At 34.4% G+C, this 19,036-nt stretch overlaps 1 protein-coding gene across 2 annotated transcripts in view; it reads right to left on the bottom strand.

The window, feature by feature from the left end:
- NOL4 (nucleolar protein 4) overlaps nucleotides 1-18,057 on the bottom strand; it is a 282,271-nt gene extending 264,214 nt beyond the window's left edge. For both annotated transcript variants that reach the window (XM_021713940.1, XM_008061040.2), the window contains exons 1-3: nucleotides 17,946-18,057; nucleotides 16,939-17,051; nucleotides 6,519-6,651 (exon numbers count right to left, since the gene is read on the bottom strand). In XM_021713940.1, the coding sequence (XP_021569615.1) occupies nucleotides 6,519-6,651; nucleotides 16,939-17,051; nucleotides 17,946-18,006 (307 nt within the window). In that variant the 5' untranslated portion in view covers nucleotides 18,007-18,057. The remainder of the gene's footprint in view (nucleotides 1-6,518; nucleotides 6,652-16,938; nucleotides 17,052-17,945) is intronic.
- Between the last annotated feature and the right edge of the window lie 979 nt (nucleotides 18,058-19,036).

Below are 19,036 nucleotides of genomic sequence, written 5' to 3'. Positions count from 1 at the left end.
GGTTGGGGCTGGGGGGGCCAGGAGCAGCCACTGCACTCTAGTCTGGGCGACAGAGTGAGACTCCAACTCAAAAAAAAAAAAAAAGGTACTAAGCATAGAAGGAAAAAAAAAGAAAAGAATGACCACACACTTCCCAAGAGAACAGCAGAACACAGAATCAATAGAGAATATAGTGCAACAGCAAACTTGAAAACACACATATACATCAACCCCAAAGCCAAAAGAAAACAAGCAAACAACAACAACAACAAAAAACTTTATAAGAACCACATGACAGGGATAATCAATCACATTTCAATAACCAGCTTCAATGTGAATGGACTAAATGTATCACTGAAAAGACACAGAAGCCGGGCTTGGTGGCTCAGCCTGTAATCCCATGCCTTTGGGAAGCTGAGGTGAGTGGATTGCCTGAGCCCGCGGGTTCGAGACCCGCCTGGGCAACTTGGCGAGACCTCATCTCTACAATAAATAAAAAAATGAGCCAGGCGTGGTAGCACGCACCTGTAGTTCCAGCTACTTGGAAGGCTGAGGTGGAAGGATCGCCGGAGCCCAGCAGGTCGAGGCTGTGGTGGGTGGGAGCGGCCACTGCACTCCAGTCTGGGTGACAGACTGAGACTCCAACTCAAAAAGAAAACAAAAGAAAAGAAAAGACACAGAATGGCAAACTGGATAAGAAACCATGACCAAATTATTTGCTACATCCAGGAAACTCATCTTACCACAAGGGATATATATAGACTCAAAGTTAAAGGATGGAAAGCCAGTTTCCAGGCAAATGAATCACAAAAGAAGGCAGGAGCTATGATCTTAATATTAGACAAAACAACCTTTAAGTTATCAAAAATTTCAAAATATACATAAAGACACTACATAATGATAAAAGGTTCAATCCATCAACAAGAAATATCCATCCTAAATATATATGCACCCAACACAGGAACACCAGCATTTATAAAGCAACTACTAAGTAAACTAAGAAAAAAGATATTGACTCTAACACTCATATAGCAGGGGACATGAATACCCCCTTAAAAGTCTTAGATACTTCATCAAGGGAAAAAATCAACAAGGATATCCAGAACCTAAACTTGACACTCAACCAAATGGACTTAATAGATACCTACAGATTATTCCACTCAACAACCACAGACTATACATTCTATTCATCACCACATGGAACGTACTCTAAGATCAATCACATCCTCAGCCATAAATCAAGCATAAACAAATTCCATAAGGTTGAGATATTGCCATGTATCTTCTCAGACCATAGTGGAATAAAATAAATATCAACACCAACAAAATTTCTCCTAAGCCCACAGAGACATGGACACTAAACAGCATGATGCTGCACAACTACTGGGTCAACACTGAAATCAAAGCAGAAATTAAATGATTTCTGGAAACAAATGAAAATGAAGAAACATCTTACCAAAATACCTGGGATGCAATGAAAGCAATTCTAAGAGGGGAATTTATATCTCTACGAGCACACATCAAGTAAATGGAAAGATCACAAGTTGAGAGACTAACAAATCACCTAAGGGAGCTATAAAGAGAAGAACACCAAAATTCTAACTTTAGCAGAGGAATCCAAATCACCAAAAAAGAGTCCAAATACAGGATATAGAAGACAAAAATATTATTAAAAACATGAACAAAACAAAAAGCTGGTTCTGTGAAAGAATTAGCAAAATTGATGGACCCTTAGTCAGAATGACCAAGAAAAAGAAAGAAAAAGCCCAACAAACACAATCAGAAATCCAAAAGATAAAATCACAACTGACCCCGAAGAAATATACAAGATTATAAGAGATTACTATGGACACCTATACGGAAACAAACTTGATAAACTAAATGAAATGGAGAACTTTCTGGCATCACACAAGCTCTCCAGGTTGAAACAAGAAGACATTGAGACACTAAATAGACCAATAACAACCCAGGAAATCAACTCTGTCATAAGAATACTACCTACAAAAAAAAAGCCCTGGACCAGATGGCTTTCCAGCAGAATTCTAAAAAACATACAAGGAGGAGATGATGCCAATCCTAATGAAAGTATTCCAGGCAATTGAGAAAGATGAAATTCTCCCAAAATCATTTTACAAAGCTGATATCATACTGATACCCAAACCGGGTAAAGATCCAACAATAAAAGAGAACTACAGGCCAATATCCCTTATGAACATAGATGCAAAAATCCTCAACAAGATTCTAGCAAATCAGATCCAAAAACACATCTCAAATACTACCCACCACAACCAAGTAGGCTTCATCCCCAGAATGCAGGGCTGATTCAATATTCGCAGAACCATAAATGTAATTAAATACATCAACAGATGTAAAAACAAGAACTACATGATTATCTCGATAGATGCAAGTAATACTTTTGATAAAATCCAGCATCCCTTCTTGATTAAAACCCTCAAACACCTAGGTATAGAAGGAACATACCTAAAAATAGTAAGTGCCATCTACCATAAACCCACCACTAACATATCGCTAAATGGACAGGAACTGGAAACATTTCCCCTGAAAATTGGAACAAGACAAGGCTGCCCACTCTCACCCCTCTTGTTCAACATTGTGTTGGAAGTCCTGGCTAGGGCAATTAGACAAGAGAAGGAAATCAGGAGTATCCAAATAGGGAAAGAGGAAGTCAAGTTATCCCTCTTTGCTGATGATATGATCCTATACCTTGAAAATCCAAAATAATTTGTTAAAAACCTGCTTGCACTGATAAAGGACTTTGGTAAAGTCTCAGGGTACAAAATAAATGTGCAAAAGACAGTTGCATTCTTATACACCAACAACAAGCAGGCAGAGACCAAATGAAAAGCACAATATCATTCACAATAGCCACCAAAAAAAAAGAATGAAATAACTCGGCATCTTCCTAACCAGAGAAGTGAAAGACCTTTACAATGAGAACTACAAAACACCGTTCAAAGAAATCCAAGAAGACACAAACAAATGGAAAAATATTCCATGCCCATGGATAGGAAAACTCAACATTGTTAAAATGTCCGTCCTACCAAAAACAATCTACAGATTCAATCCAATACCCATTAAATTACCAATTTTCTCAGACCTGGAAATGACAATACAGAAATTCATATGTAAACATAAATGACCATGAATAGTCAAAACAATCCTTAGCAAAAGAAACAAAGCAGAAGGTATCACACTTCCAGACTTCAAACATTACTATAAGACTACAGTAATCAAAACAGCCTGTTATTGGTACTAGAACAGGCATATAGACCAATGGAACAGGATAGAGATTCTGGAAGCAAAGCCTCAATTTCTTAACCAACACATCTTTGGCAAAGCCTGGAAGCAAAGCCTCAATTTCTTAACCAACTCATCTTTGGCAAAACAACCACCGGGGAGAGGAGAACCTATTCAGTAATTGGTGCTGGGAAAACTGACTGATCACATGCAGAAGATTGAAATAGGATCCCTACCTATCTTCATACACAAAAATTAACTCCAAATGAATCAAAGATCTAAATGTAAAACCTCAAACTGTAAGAACCTTAGAAAATGCAGGAGACACCCTTATGGAAATCGAAACTGGAAACTAATTCTTGATCAAAATCCTAAGTTCCCATACCATAAGAAATAAGATAGACAAGTGGAACCTCATCAAACTGACAAGCTTCGCAAAGCAAAAGAAACCATCAAGAGAGCAGGGAGACAGTCCACAAAATGGGAAAAAATATTTGTCAACTGTATATCTGACAAAGGCCTAACAAAAAGGATCTACAAGGAATTCAAAGGTGCCAAAAAGAAAAAAACAAACAGTACCATTAAAAACTGGGCAAAATACATGAATAGACATTTCTCAAAAGAAGATGTACAGGCAGCCAACAGAAACATGACAAAGTACTCAGCCTCACTAATCATCAGAGAAATGCAATTCAAAACCACATTGAGATACCACCTAACCCCAGTAAGAATGACCATTATTAATAAAACAGACAACAACGGATGCTTGAGAGGATACAGAGAAAAAGGAACCCTTCTACACTGCCGGTGGGAATGCAAACTAGTACAACTTCTTTGGAAGACAGTGTGGCAATTTCTGAAGAACCAGAAATTGACCTTTCATGCGACCCAGCAATCCCCCTATTGGGAATATACCTAGAGGAACTCAAATCACTCTACAAAGAAGATACCTGCACACGCATGTTTGCTGCAGCTCTATTCACAATAGAAAAAAACATGGAACTAACCATGCTGCCCATCGAAGCTGAACTGGATTAAAAAATGTGGTACATATACATAATGGAATATTATGCAGCCCTAAAGAAGGACAAACGTGAACTTCGCAGCAACTTGGATGGATTTAGAGTCTTTCATACTCAATGATTTATCACAGAAACAAAGAACAGAATACTATATGTTCTCACCTCATAAGCGAACCTTGAACAATTATCATAATAGTATAAGAAAGGAATTGGTAGTAGTAGGAAGCTGCTGGGGGGCGGGGAAGGTAGAATTGGCAGTTGAGGGAAACTGCCAGAGGGGGCACACCTCATTAACAAGGGTACCTACATAATGAACATTTGCATACCTAACCCTGAATTGTACTCCACATCTTTAAAATAAAGAAAAAAAATTATCTGGTCTTAGGTACTTTACTATAACAGCACAAACAGATGAAGATAGAACCAATGGGGGCTCTATGTAAAGGAATCTTTTTTATATGATTGTATGCAGATACTAATTCAGCAGAGTGGGGAAACTTTTTGATACAGGAGAAAGAAAGATAATGTCAAGAGAAAACTCTGCGAGAAGTGTGAAGAAGGCATCTAACATGTAAGAGAAAGGTTAGGCCTAAGTTGGAGAGGGAACAATTAGATATGTTATTACCCTAGAAGCATTAATCAACATATCATGAGACTGTGCTTTTCTTAAGAGTAAGTAATATTTGCAGTTATTCCATTGTGTTTTATTAAAATCAATGCAGATTTATATCATATCAGCTGTACCCCAGCTAAGGATTCACAACTTGCAGATTCAAGAAAACAATGAATTTTCACATGCAAGATACCCTCCTATTTTATGTATTCTCAAAAATCATAGATTAAAAATATTGAGGATATGAACAGATAAAATATATAAACAAATAAATGATTAGGGTAGTATACATTGTTAAGTATATTTCCATTATTTTATGATCCTGGTGTCATACAATTGCCATTAAAACAAACATACACACACACACACACACACACACATACACACACGCACACAATCTGAGGAATATCTACTTACATTTTAGAAGAAAAGAGATAATTTATACCTAAATGAGAAGAACTTCATTCTTATAATATCCCCAAATAAATATCCTTTCCACTGCAAAAGCCATTCTACTGTGTAGTAAGATACGATCTTAAAGTCACTGGTAATCAATGCACCCCTCCTTTTTTCCTAACTCTCAATAACAAGGATACCTACATCTTTTAGACCCATCTGAAATGAAAAAAAGAAAAGTCCCCCATTTTTTTGAATTTCTATATGCTTAAAACTACAGATGTCTTAAGCCTTGCCAACAAAAACGGACCACAGATAGCATCTAGAAACACAGCAATCTTTTGCAGCAGGGTTTTAATAGTAAGCATAAGAAAAAGTAAGGAAAAGGTTTTCTTTCTCTATCTATAAATGTAGGCACAAAACTATATAGTCAAAAAGTTCATGTATACCTGTTAATGATACAAATAATAAACTAATAAAATTGGCCAATTATTTTCTATTTATAATTCTTAATTTCCATCCACAGTTATCCAAATAAGGTATACTTACTTGTATATATACTTTTATACTAACAAAAATAAAAATCTACAAAGTCAGTTTTCAAAGATCTCTGAAAATATTAGCCCTAAAATGTTAGCTACCACAACTACTTTCTCTATAGATCTAGCTTTCTTCCTATCAAGTACAATGATATGATTCATGAATCTTCAATGAACCCAGGAATAAGAGGTCATGATCTTTCTTGTTTTAACAGCTGGATAAAGTAGTTCAAAATCACACCAAAATATCTTCTGCTTAGCAATATCACCCGTGTAAAATTGTCCTTTAATATCTAGTGCTTCTTAATTGCAACTTGACTTTTACATAAAAGAAAAACATCCAAATTAATATTTTAGTCACCTTTAAATTCTTACTTTAGTCAGAAGAATGATGATACAAGAAGGCCAAGCTAGAACATATCATCACAGTAATCCAAATTGCATTGATATAACACATAAAAAATTTTAAGTTTAGGGAGCAACACAGAGCCTAGCTTGGAATTTATAACTGATAACAATTTATTGATCAAACACCTCAGATTTGAACAAACTACTTGAATAAAAAATATTGAAGTGGATGATATGCCCTGTGTACCCAAAGAAAATAAAATAAACTGAAAGAAGAAAATAGACATAAGAGTTAAGAGGTGGTTGTTGTTTTAATAATTTCTGACTAATTGTGTTTTTGTTTGTTCAATGTGAAAGGCTTACCATCTTGCTGGCCATGAAGAGTCTGAGGACTTTGCATTCTTTCCTCAAGATTGGAACTAAGATCAGAGTTCACAGCTGACATCCGTGTTGAATCACTCATATCGAATTCATCACTTTCTATTGAACTTTCATCCTGAAAATTGTTTTAAAATATCATCAAGCATCATAAAATATAATGCATTCAAATAATGACCGTTTTATCTACAGGGTCAAGTAGAGGTTAACCAGTAAGCAAGCTTCTACAGAATTCAGTAATATATGTTACAGACTAATAGATGCTTAAAATAAGAAGTAATAGATTAATTTTTCTCTTCAAAGAATTTCAAGACTTGTGAATATTCAAACAGCATGTCTATGCTCATGCAGATTTTTTAAAGGTAGTTCTTAGGAAGAGTGTGGTTTGGGAATTAGCCTGAATAGTGAAATAATGTATTTTATACTAACAACCTTATAAAAGAAGCAATCATAAAGCATAAAGAGAAATACAAGTTTTGATTAAAAACTAAACGACAATAAAATGTTATAAGCAAAAGTCTTAGAATGCAATAAGAAAGGACTTCATAACAATTTCTCATGGGCAGACAGGATAGATTCTAATAATGACAAACTTACATGTCTAGAGTCAAAGTCCCCATGTGATGGAGAGCAAGGTAACCTTAGTACACTCTTTCCTTACAAGTGAATATAAATTGCACTGCAATCCCATAAAAGTAGTTCTAGGTAAAATTGTGCTAGATCCATTTATTAGAAGTCAGTTTACAAAATGGCTAAATTCCCAGAGACCTGTCTTCCAAATGGCCAATTTATGAAAACCCATCACATACTACTTAAACCAGATCTAGGATATTTTATTGCAGTCATTTTACTGAATCAGGTTCCTTTTGGATAACTGATTTTTGGTGTGCTTATGTAGGCAAGAAGGCCTGTGAAAGTTGTGTAAAATGTAAATGTTTAATCAAAATCACCAGGTTTGACTTTAATTTGTAAATGTTTGATCTGAGAGTTGAACACTAACATAATAATTAGCAGGAGTAGTGCTGCTATTTATGTTGCAGACACTGTTCTTTATATTTCATCACTCAATCTTTATTACAACCTATAAGTCAGGTCATAATATTCATGCAATTACACAAATGAATAAATTGAGGCACAGGAAAGTAAAATAATTTCTCCCACTATTATATACCAGAACTGTGATTCATTTGAAGTCACTCAGGCTTAAGTAATCGTCTTATTTGAATAGGAAGAGTCACCTTGGTTTCATAAATGATATCTTGGTATCAACAAAGAAATTTTTATGATTAGGGGACAGGAGCTGTCTGGTAGACTAATAAATGGCCATTCTGATTCATAGGTCAGGCCTTGATGGGTTTGGTGTTCTTCCTAAAGGTCTGTCCATGTCTGGACATATTGGGTAGTACCAGCTCTGTATTATTTCAGCATGAAAACGCCACACTGTGAGACCTGAGTGGTCAGCCACATAGACTTCTCATGGTGGCATGCCTTCTCTCAATACATTGTTTTCACCAGTTCTAAATTTTTAAAAAATTCAAAGCATCTGAAATATATATTATATATAATATGCAAAATATAATATATGTAAAAGAGAAAAAATTAGAAATCTCAATGTGGACTTCAACATATATTATCAGTGTGCACAATATACAGATACATATATATAGATATGCATATACCATAGATAATATAGATTTCCATTACAAATACCATAGATAGTGTCTGTGTATAGTAGTAATACATAGTATTTCAGGAGCCAAACTTCCTGGATTTAGCTCCATGCTCCACCACTTATTAAATGCATTGCCTTAAGTAAGTTACCTAAACTTTTTGTGCCTCAATGTCCTCATCTATATAATAGGGATAAAAATAGTGCCAGTCTCATAGAGTTAAATGAGGGTTGAGGGGATGTACTATATTTTGAGTAGTTAGAACAATGTCAGGTATATAATAAGCACAAGACAATTGTTTAATAGTGCCATGCGGAATATACAATAAATTCTACAGTATACAATAAGATGCACATATATTATATCAACACACACAATACAGTAAAAAAAATCTAAGTATAATTGTAAAGGTGACCAACAGGTGTTTCTAAAGTAACTGTGTGTTCTACATAAACACATAAACATCATCTTTATAAATATTTGTCATATAGATCACAAATAGCTAACTATATGTAATCTAGTAAAATAACATTTATATGGCATATAAAAAAAATTTTAAAATGTAGCGTGTGTGTGTGTGTGTGTGTGTGTGTGTGTGTGTGTGTGTGTGTAGAGTTAAACACAAAAATTTAGGTCACAGTCCCTGTTCTGCAAAATGGTTTTGAAACTGCTATCGCATATCATAAGTAATCAATATATATATATCATCACCAATAAATGACACTCTTGTCAGCACAGTTTTAAGGAAATTTGGATAAGAGATTAAAATAGTTATGTAAACAAGTGTGTTGTTACATATTTTTGCTATTTAACAAAAAAATCACCATTTTAAAGTATTCATCAACATAAGTGGCTTAATGATTGATATTCAAAATCCTCCATCATTACCTATGAAATACAATTCACTTTTCACAATTCTACTCCTAATTAGAATATCAATTGTTATACCTTTATAGAGAGTTTTAATGAAACTACTTGTATTTGTTCTGTAAGTTCTATTCTAATTATTAACTGATTACATGATTATGTTTTAATAAAAGGTAGCAAAGGCATATGAAATACAAGCTTGTGGGCATTTTAAATTAACATAGAGATAACACAAAGTATACAAGGAAGAGACTACAGAAAGTTTCTAAGAATAAGGAATTGGAAAACTTTATATAATTGATAGGATGTTATTTTATTCATGATCATTAGGCATTCATCTAAAACTTTCCTGTATGAGTATCTATTTTGTTTTATATGACAGCCAGAGAAAATACTTCACATCATGTAATGGATCTTACTTCTTTTTTTTTTTTTAAAGCAAGATTTATTGGGATCTTATTTCTTATGTGACCAAAATCTCTTGCTAATAAAGCCACGACCAACCACCATTGTTAATTCTGTGTTCTTGAATCTTAATTTTTAAAAATTAGAACAAATATTTAACTGTAACAAAAAATTTTCATTTCAGTCTTTTTCATTTTAAAATTGCACTTTCTTTCTTGAGAAGTTACTTGAAATGTATGCCTCCAACCTGCCCAATATTTCATTTCAGTTTTCAAGTTCTGGGTTTTCTCTCTAGCCTCTCCCATATACCTATTGATTTCCACTGCTGTTGTCCTGATTCGTTCAAAATCTTATTTTCCCTATTTCTGAACTACCTTTGGTTTCTCTCCCACCAGTCTTGCCTCTCAACTACTACCAGTTTAATCTTCCCACTTCAAAATGTGGCACTTCTCTGGTCATAAATTTGCAGCCCTATCCATTGCCCATCAAATAAGGTGTAAGGTACTCAATCAAGCATATAGGATTCCCAAAAGACTGCTTGGAAACCACTCTCACACATTTCATCCTTCTGTATATATATATTTTTTTCTTATCTTCTGCTCAAGTCAAATAAAAGCCTGAATTATTAGCATTTGTATGAAATGCATCACCTCAAAACTTAGTGTGTATGAGTATAGATCTTGTTAAAAATTCAGGTCTCCAGGTTCCACACACCAGACCTAGAATTTAGGGTGAGGTTCTTCAATAAGCTTCATGAGTGAATCCAAGGTTGTTTATTTGCTCAGTGCTGTTCAAGAAAACCTTCTGCAATGATGGAATTACTCTATAATATTCTATATGCAATAAGGTAACTATTAGTATTATGTGGCTATTGAGTATTGAAGTGTGGTTCCTGTGACTTAAAACCTGAATTTTTAGTTTTGGTGTATTTTAATTAATTTTCAATTAAATTTAAACATCCACATGTGGCTATTGATGACCACATTGTAGATGTGACAGTTCCTCATTGCTAAATCTTGAAAATATATTGTAATTCACTATAGCAATGCAGTAAACATCTCAATACATGAATTTCCTAGTATAAATTTCTCTTCAAATCATAAATATCTTTGAAAAGTTCTTAATAATTATTGTCAAACTTTTTCCCAAAAAGTTTGTTCCAGTTTAAACTCTTACCAACAAATTATAAGATGGTCAACTGACATTATATTGGATACTGTATTTTTAAAAATCTTTCTCAATGTGGTAAGCTCCAAATAACAGTTAATTAATTAAACATTTGTTTTGGCTGATATAAAAGATTGAGGTTTTTTAATGGTTATTGACCACCATCATGGAAAATTTCCAAAGATGGGTGCCTTCCCTTCCTGTACACGCATGCAATTCCTCAGATCAAGAGGCAATACTTATTTCTCCTTCTCTTGAAACTAAGCTGGTTTTGATATTTGCTTTGGTCACTAGAATGTGGCAGAAGTGACACTCTGTCCTAGACAACTAAAGAGCTTCTACTTCCTATCACTTGGAAGTCAGTGTCATATAAAAAAATCTGACTATTCTGAGATCACCACACTGCGAGGAAGCTCAAACTAGCTACATGTAGACAGAGTAAAAGTCATGGAAGGGAGCATCGAGAAGCCAGATACTTAAATGAAACTTTCTTTGACTCTTCAGCTCAGTCTAGCTACCAGTTGAATCACTTACAACTGAATGAGTGATCCCAGCTTACATCAGGAGTAACAAAAGAAATTCACAAAAGTCTTCTCTGAATTCTTAATCCACAGAATAATGAGAAAAAATAAATCAATTTTATATTGGACAGCAGGGAGTGAACAGACCAGGAAAAAGAACTTATTTTGAGTCGAATGTTCTTATATTTAAGACCATTGATGTGGAATTAAGAGCAAAGGACTAAGTTTGACATACATCCAAGCATCATCAGCAGATAGGATATAAAATCATAAATCAATTTTATATTGGTCACTAAGTTTTGGAGGTGTTATACAGCAAAAGATAACTGAAAAACATTTCATCTACCTTTCCCCCTTTGGGCTACATAGAATTCTCTTTATATTAACTTGTTTCAAAAAAGCAAATAGCTAATTATTTAAAACAGATGTGCTGCAGATTAGATAGACCTTGGTTGGGCTCTGAAGTCAGTTGCACACAGGTTCAAATATCCTATCTGCTCTGTACTAGTTTTATCCTTGGGGTAAGTTTTATTAGATCAAAGTCGCAGTGCCTCATCCACAAAATGGAAATGAACAAAGTGTCATTGGTTGTGTAGTAAATCTGGAATGTAAATACTGTAAAGCCTCTAGAGCATATAATAGAGTCCACTAAGTTTTTTTAAAAAACATTGATCCATTTACAAAATAGTTAACAAAATTTATAATAAAGAGCACTACCCTATATTTGATGCAATTATCTACCATATCCTCCAAGTCAGTCCTTTTCTTTTCTTTAAGATTTATTCAGGCTCCCTTTCACTCACTTCAATACTACTTATGCTTTAAAGAGATGATTTTACTATCTCTTTAAATATCCTGGCCTCTCACAACCATGAACTCTTCCTAAATAACTCCTAGCCATTTTGCTCTCAAACTCATGTTTTAGGCATTCTACTACCAACAGTAAACATTCTATAATCTTAATGTCAAGCATCTCACCGTACAGCATCTCAAATTTTCCAGACCTCCTGCTCTAGTATTCCAATTCCAATACAATTTCTATCCCACTGATATGTACAACCCTTTTTCACTGACCTCCCCTGCTCTCACTCCACCTCTCTCATAACCTCACTTACCTTCTTATGTGGTTAGAATTTCATGATTTGCTATTTTAATCATACTTTTGCATAGCACTTCCATTCTTTTTGAAAAAAATCTAGCATGTTTAATTCCTATCTTCCCCTTACTCTACCCATGGTCCTGTGGAGTGGAGTGTGGAGATGCACAATTACTTAAATGATTTCACTTTAAATATAAGACCATTCGACTCAAAATAAGCTATTTTTCCTGGTCTATTCACTCCCTGCTGTCAAGATTTCTACTTTGCTCATCCTCTTCTCAAACTTCCAAACATTCTCACTCTTGCTTCTTTTTACACTGAGGAATTAGAAGCAAACAGAAGAACACTTCCAAAACCTCCACACTATTTCCATCTACCTACCACTATCTGGTCCCTACTGTTTGTGCCAACTTTCCCAGTTTTGTACAAGAAACTCTTCCTACTAATGCCAAGGACGTTGCTTCATCAATTTTCCTTCCTCTTTCCTGCATCATAATTTTCCTCTGCTGTATAATTCCCATCAGCACGCAAATATGTTATCATTTATCTGATTTTAGGAAAATAAATGTAATAAATACCTCCTGTCTTCATTCTCCCTCCAGCTTCTACCCCCTTTCTCTGCTCCCCTTCATGGCAAAAACTCTTCCGATGGTCTTGCTGCCTCTAATTCTCTTTTATGCCCACTCCAATCAAACTTTTATCCCTACCACATCACACAAACTGCTCCAGTCAAGGACACCATTGACTTTCACAAGGCAAAATGCAAATTTTACTTACACTCTTTTTTAAAAATAGACTTATCAGCTGATTTGACACAATGCATACCTCTAGACTCCCTGATAAATTTTCTTCAGTTTTCTTCTAGTTCACAAGTTCTCCCGATTTTACTGCTGGCACCCTGACTGCTCTTTCTCAGTATCTTCTTTAGTTCCCCCTTATTTGCAAATGTCATAGCACTGGATTTTCCAGTGCAAGTTATTGGGCTTTGTTCCTCAGTCTACACTTATTAGCTTGGTAATACCTTCAGGTACATGATTTTATATCCTACCTGCTGTTGATGCTTGGGTATAAGTCAAGCTTAGTCCTTTGCTCTTAATTCCACATCAATTGTGTAATTGACAAGTCTATGTGAGTGCTTAATAAACCTCATAAATCTACTTGGGTTTCTATCTAATAAAGAACTCACAATTGAACTTCTGATATTATACCTCAAATCTGTTCTTCCCAATTTTCCTTACACTAGTGAAGAGCAATTCTCCCCAACTTGCTCAGATTAAAAACCTTGGAGTCATCATTGCCTCTTGACTTTCTTACACATTTCACATGCAATCTATCAGCACATCTTAAAATATATCTATAACCTCACTCTTTTAACTATTTTAACTACTACCTTGCCTATCCAGGCCACTATCATCTTCTTTCCTATATTTGAAACATCCATCAGGGGCTTTTGATAAATCCAACTAAAATGTATGCTCATAAGACTACCATTGACCACCCTTGGCATCAGATTCATCTAGAAGAACATAGTATTGGAAACAACTTGCAAGCAGGGCAGCATCAGGTATTTTTTCTTCCATGAAAGTCCTTGCAAGGGTCATATAGCAGTGTACATGGTTAATTAGATCTATTTTCTTTAGTGCTCCCTGTGATAACGTAGGGACAAGGAAATAGTAATTATATTGGATAATTTAGGAAACCAGCAAAGAAGCTCAATGCCCCCAAAGAAATGAAATTTCTTAGAGTGTCACAGTTAATGCTTTGATGGTCCCCACAAGGAGATGCCAATTACAAGAATCATCCAACTCAAGAAAACCTAAAGTGTCTAACCAGGTATTTCTAGACTTCTGGCACAGTTTACCAGTTGACATCATTTTGCCATAGTAATGTTGCCTAGTAACACAGTTAAAAAAGAAAAACAAACTATTTGTGTATCATTTCAATGTTATCAATTTTATGAGAAAACAAAGCTCAAAAGTTACCCAAAATCCAAATTCTTGTGCAGAAGAAGAAAGAGTTGTGTTCACTCCTTACTCACACTGATTTCTGCAATAACTTTTTACTGGCATTTTTGCATCCATTTTCTCCTCTTCAGTCTGTCCTCATTCCATATAGATCCGAACACATGACCTCTCTGTTCAAAACCCTCTAATGGCTCCCCATATTACTCATAGTAAAATCTAAAGGTTCTTAAAATATGAAGTCCTACATAACCTGATTTTCCTCTATCTCTTTAAATTCCTCTCCTTATTTTTTTGACCTTGTTCATTATGTTCCAACTATGTTTGCTATCTTGCTGTTCCTACAGCTACATGTACCTGCCTCCCAAACCTGTGGTATATACATACATCACTTCTTCAAATTCTGCTGGAGTGCCATCTTTTCCACGAAGTCTTTTAAAAATGTGACCCTTTGTTCTAAAAAGTCTCATTCCTGGCCTTTCTTATTTCTTTTAATAGTATTTAGCATCTTCTTATATACCTCTGTTCATTTTTTCTTTATTGTCTGTTCTTGAAACTAGAAGATATACTTTGTAAAGGTAAGATTTTTGTCAATTTATTCTCTGCCTTTCTCTAGGAGTACCAGATACATAGACAGTACTGAGTAAATATTAGCTGAGTTGATTGGATTAGTGCTTATCCAAATCTAAATATAATTTATCACACAGGAATATTTTACTTAAATTCCATTTTTTGTGTGTGTGGCCTTATTCACTGAACCTCTTTCTTATGTTTCCATAATCACAATTTTCAAAAGCTCTTGGATATATTAATTAACTAGCCAATTATCTAAATATTTAAGGCAATGTATATCTAATTTAGTATTTTCAAAATGTAAGGATAAGAGTTATTTTCCTAATCCAGTTGCAAATTTAAAAGGATCCATTTCTTTTGGTAAAATACTTGTAATTTTTTAGAAACCATAAGAGATTAGCATATGTGGGATACTTTTGTTGGCACAAAGTGGATCTTCATACGTTTTAGCCCAGAAATAAACATATCAACATCTAAACGAACTTGCTACAAATAATCTGACAGTTCTAACTAGTTTATGAGACTTAAATTTTTTTTCAATTATATAATGAATTATGGAGATAATTATTTTCTTTCTTAGGGATGAACAGACATTAGTATTTTTAAAATTGTCTTTGATGTCTTTAACCCAATGATTATATTACTATTGATTCAATTATCTATATGTAACCATCTGGCAATATGTAATCTGATACTGCCACTGCACTCATATGAATTTTTTAATGGAGTGTAAGCTGAATACATTCTAGTGAGGTGAAACAATGTTATAAATACTGCTTTGAGGTTAAACGTGCTCAAATACAGAGGAAAACTGAAAATGTGATATGAGTTTTATGAATAAGGTTAGCTCAAAGTGGATCTTCATACAAATTACAAAACAATTTTAAAAGAATTGAATGATACCTTAGCAAATAATTCTATATTTGAAAAATAAATATTTAACCACATGCCTTGTTCTGGAGAAATTTCAAGGAGATAGTTGTATTATCTGGAGGATATATTCTTAATATAGATCACCTGAATATTTCTATTAACCAATGGCTACTAACTAGTTAACAAGGATTTACACACATCTTTACACAAACACAATATACAGGTATCGTGATATCTTTTGGAGAATATAAACAGGGCACATATATAATTTAGTCCTTGTCTTTGTCTTTGAGATACTTTAGCCAAAATAGGTAGCTAACTAGAATCCTAAAGAATACTCAACAACTACTCATTTAGTGTTAATACATGCCAGCAGGTTACCAGATTCTCACTGTAAAAATTAAATAATTTAAGCCGGGCTCCGTGGCTCAGCCTGTAATCCTACACTTTGGGAGGCTGAGGTGAGTGGATTGCCTGAGCCCGCGGGTTTGAGACCCACCTGGGCAACTTGGCGAGACCTCATCTCTACAATAAACCAAAAAATTAGCCGGGCATGGTAGCACGCGCCTGTAGTTCCAGCTACTTGGAAGGCTGAGGTGGAAGGATCGCCAGAGCCCAGCAGGTCGACGCTGCGGTGGCCGAGAGCATGCCACTGTACTCCAGTCTGGGCAACAGAGTGAGACTCCAACTCAAAAATAATAATAATTAAATAATTTGAAACATCAAATCACCACAATTAAGAAGAATCACTACAAATGGTCTCTAGAAAATGCAGGGAAGTAAACACAAATATATAGAATAATGGTAAACTGAAAAGTAACTTTAAAATGTATGTATGATTTGAAAGGTAGAGAAATGCTTGTATTTGAAATATCTATAATACTTACTTTTCTGATTGCCAGGAAAAACAGTCTTTGTACTTAAATTTTCTTAGCTCACTTATTTGAGACACTTTACTCTGAACCTTTCCCCTCTGAACTTTCTAGCACTTTACAAAGCCAGCTCAGTGGTGGTCTACAATGGAAAATGAGTCTTTCTTGGGAATGAACAAATTTCTGCATAACACTATGATATGTATGCTAAAACAGGGACTCTGGATCATGGACTAGGCATCTCTGCCCACTGTCCTGATCTGTGCAACCCTTGTGACTTTCGTTCATTAAAAAATAAATTACTGTCTTCAAAATGCCAGCATGCTGAATATGATAGTCATGGTTATTAAACTTCATTCTAATTTAAGTGATACAAACGTGAATGTTTTTATTTTACCTCATCTTGCTGTGAGTTTAGCAGCTGCAGTTTCATGTGCTTCATATAGGCCATGGTAATTGGCATGTTGTAGTCAATCATGCTGGTCACCAAAGTGGGAGGTTTTCCATTATCTGCAATAAAACATTTTTAATGGGTAAGGAAGTTATACTGCATTCTACCTGTAATTTCAGAATGATCCATTTTTCCAGATTGAAATATAATCCCATAGACCAAGTGTTCAAAAACTTGATGGCATTGTAGATGGATTGTAGAAAAATAACTGGGGAGGTTATTTTGTGTTAGCAGAAAGTAACAGTATAGATGAGTTATTTCTAAATATAGGAGAGCTTTTTACAATTCTGAGTAACAATGAAAAAGCAAATATTGTGATTAAACACAATTATTTGTATTTTTCCCTTTGCTTTACTTACTACAGGTACTTCCTGAATACCAAAGGAAATTTGTTTTTTTTCTTCTGTCTTTCCTTTTTTTTTTTTTTTTTTTTGTTTTTTGGCTAGGTTATTCATCCAAATGGCCTAACTCAAATACATCTCTGAGACTAATATAATCTCTCAGAGAAATACTTACTTAGCAAGATAACCTAGATAATTTTAATGGACACTCAAGTTAATCATAATTTTTATGTAAAAATTTATAGTGAAGGAATGGCACATGACATAATTTTTTAGATATAAGGAACTGGCAGATTTAAAAGAACATTGATAGAACAAGTTTCCTTACTGAAAATATCTAAAATACTATGAAATACATATAATAAATTAATATTAAAGCATTATTACAGGTAAAATGTTATTTGCCACAGTTGAAACTGCTTTTCTTCTAAGAATGGGCACTGAATTACTTCGTAAGTGGATATTCAAAATTCACTGCCTCCTACTTGAATAAATGAGATGATCTGACTTGTTGAACTGTTTCAGTCTACCACGTTTTTATAAAAGCGTGAGATATAAATTGTCATTATGAATAAAATTACTTTAAATCTCACTAGTTGACACTGCGGCTACCTTTATGATCTGTTCCATCTGGGTTTAAATGCATTCTTTTCTGGCACTCTGAGCAGCTCATTAGAAATCGTGTCACCGCTTCTCTTGGTAGGAAGGCATAGCTCTCTGAAATCTGAAAGGATTCACAAAATATAGGTGTTATTATATAGGCTGACTGAGCATGATCTAACAGAAATGATCATTGCATTTCCGAATAAGACACATTATTCTGTAATGGCAGGAAGCACAATGAAAGCATGCACCGCATACCATGCATCATTTCAAGAAATATCTATCCAACTTGATTAGATTTGTCTCTTAATAATAGCCAATAATGCCATGTGGAGAAAAAAAATCAACCACATCTGGATGGACATCTGTGTATGTTTCTGTATTTCTTTTAGGAAAAATAATCATTGTGTACAGATATCCTAGAGAATTTTCCTTATAAAACGTTGCCAATATTGTTTTCAAACTTACTGCTAGCACAATCAAAATTGTATCCCATTTTACACATACATATTTTAAAATTTAGCCCCAACTAGAAACAATAAACTTTGGATTTTGCATAATGAACATTTCTTCATTATTGCTTTTCAAAATATTTTAAGTGAGAGTAAAAGATACATTCAAACAGAACTCGTATATGTTTACTGCAGTGAATCATCCCTTCCACAGAAAATGACACACCTGGAAATGCATGTAGGCCATCTATTTCATTTATTTTATATCAGTTTTTTATGATATATATCCACAATAGCTATCATTGATTGTCTGAGCAAACTTTTCCTCTGCCCTATACAGAGTTTTATTTTCAAGACCATGATCTAGAATGAAGGTAGAAATCAATACCCCTGTGACAATGATTTTGTAAATATTAACTTTTCAAAAACCAAGTTGCTTCTCTCATCATAGCAAATAATTTCTGAAGTAAAACTGACCGATTGCTAGACATCTCTAAACAAAAGCTGGCACTGACTCGAACAGTGCTATTAAGTCTTAGGACTTCAGTTTTCTACCATTGCATGAATACTGTATATGAAATATGTAGTGAGCCATAAGAATAAATAGGTTGCAAATTAAGTGTAAATGCCACGGATGATTTTTCAGGT

This window comes from Carlito syrichta, unplaced genomic scaffold, assembly GCF_000164805.1.
Source record: "Carlito syrichta isolate Samal-C Ts95f unplaced genomic scaffold, Tarsius_syrichta-2.0.1 Scaffold304984, whole genome shotgun sequence".
NCBI classification, from domain to species: Eukaryota; Metazoa; Chordata; class Mammalia; order Primates; family Tarsiidae; genus Carlito; species Carlito syrichta.
This window is presented reverse-complemented; position numbering and strand designations above follow the sequence as displayed.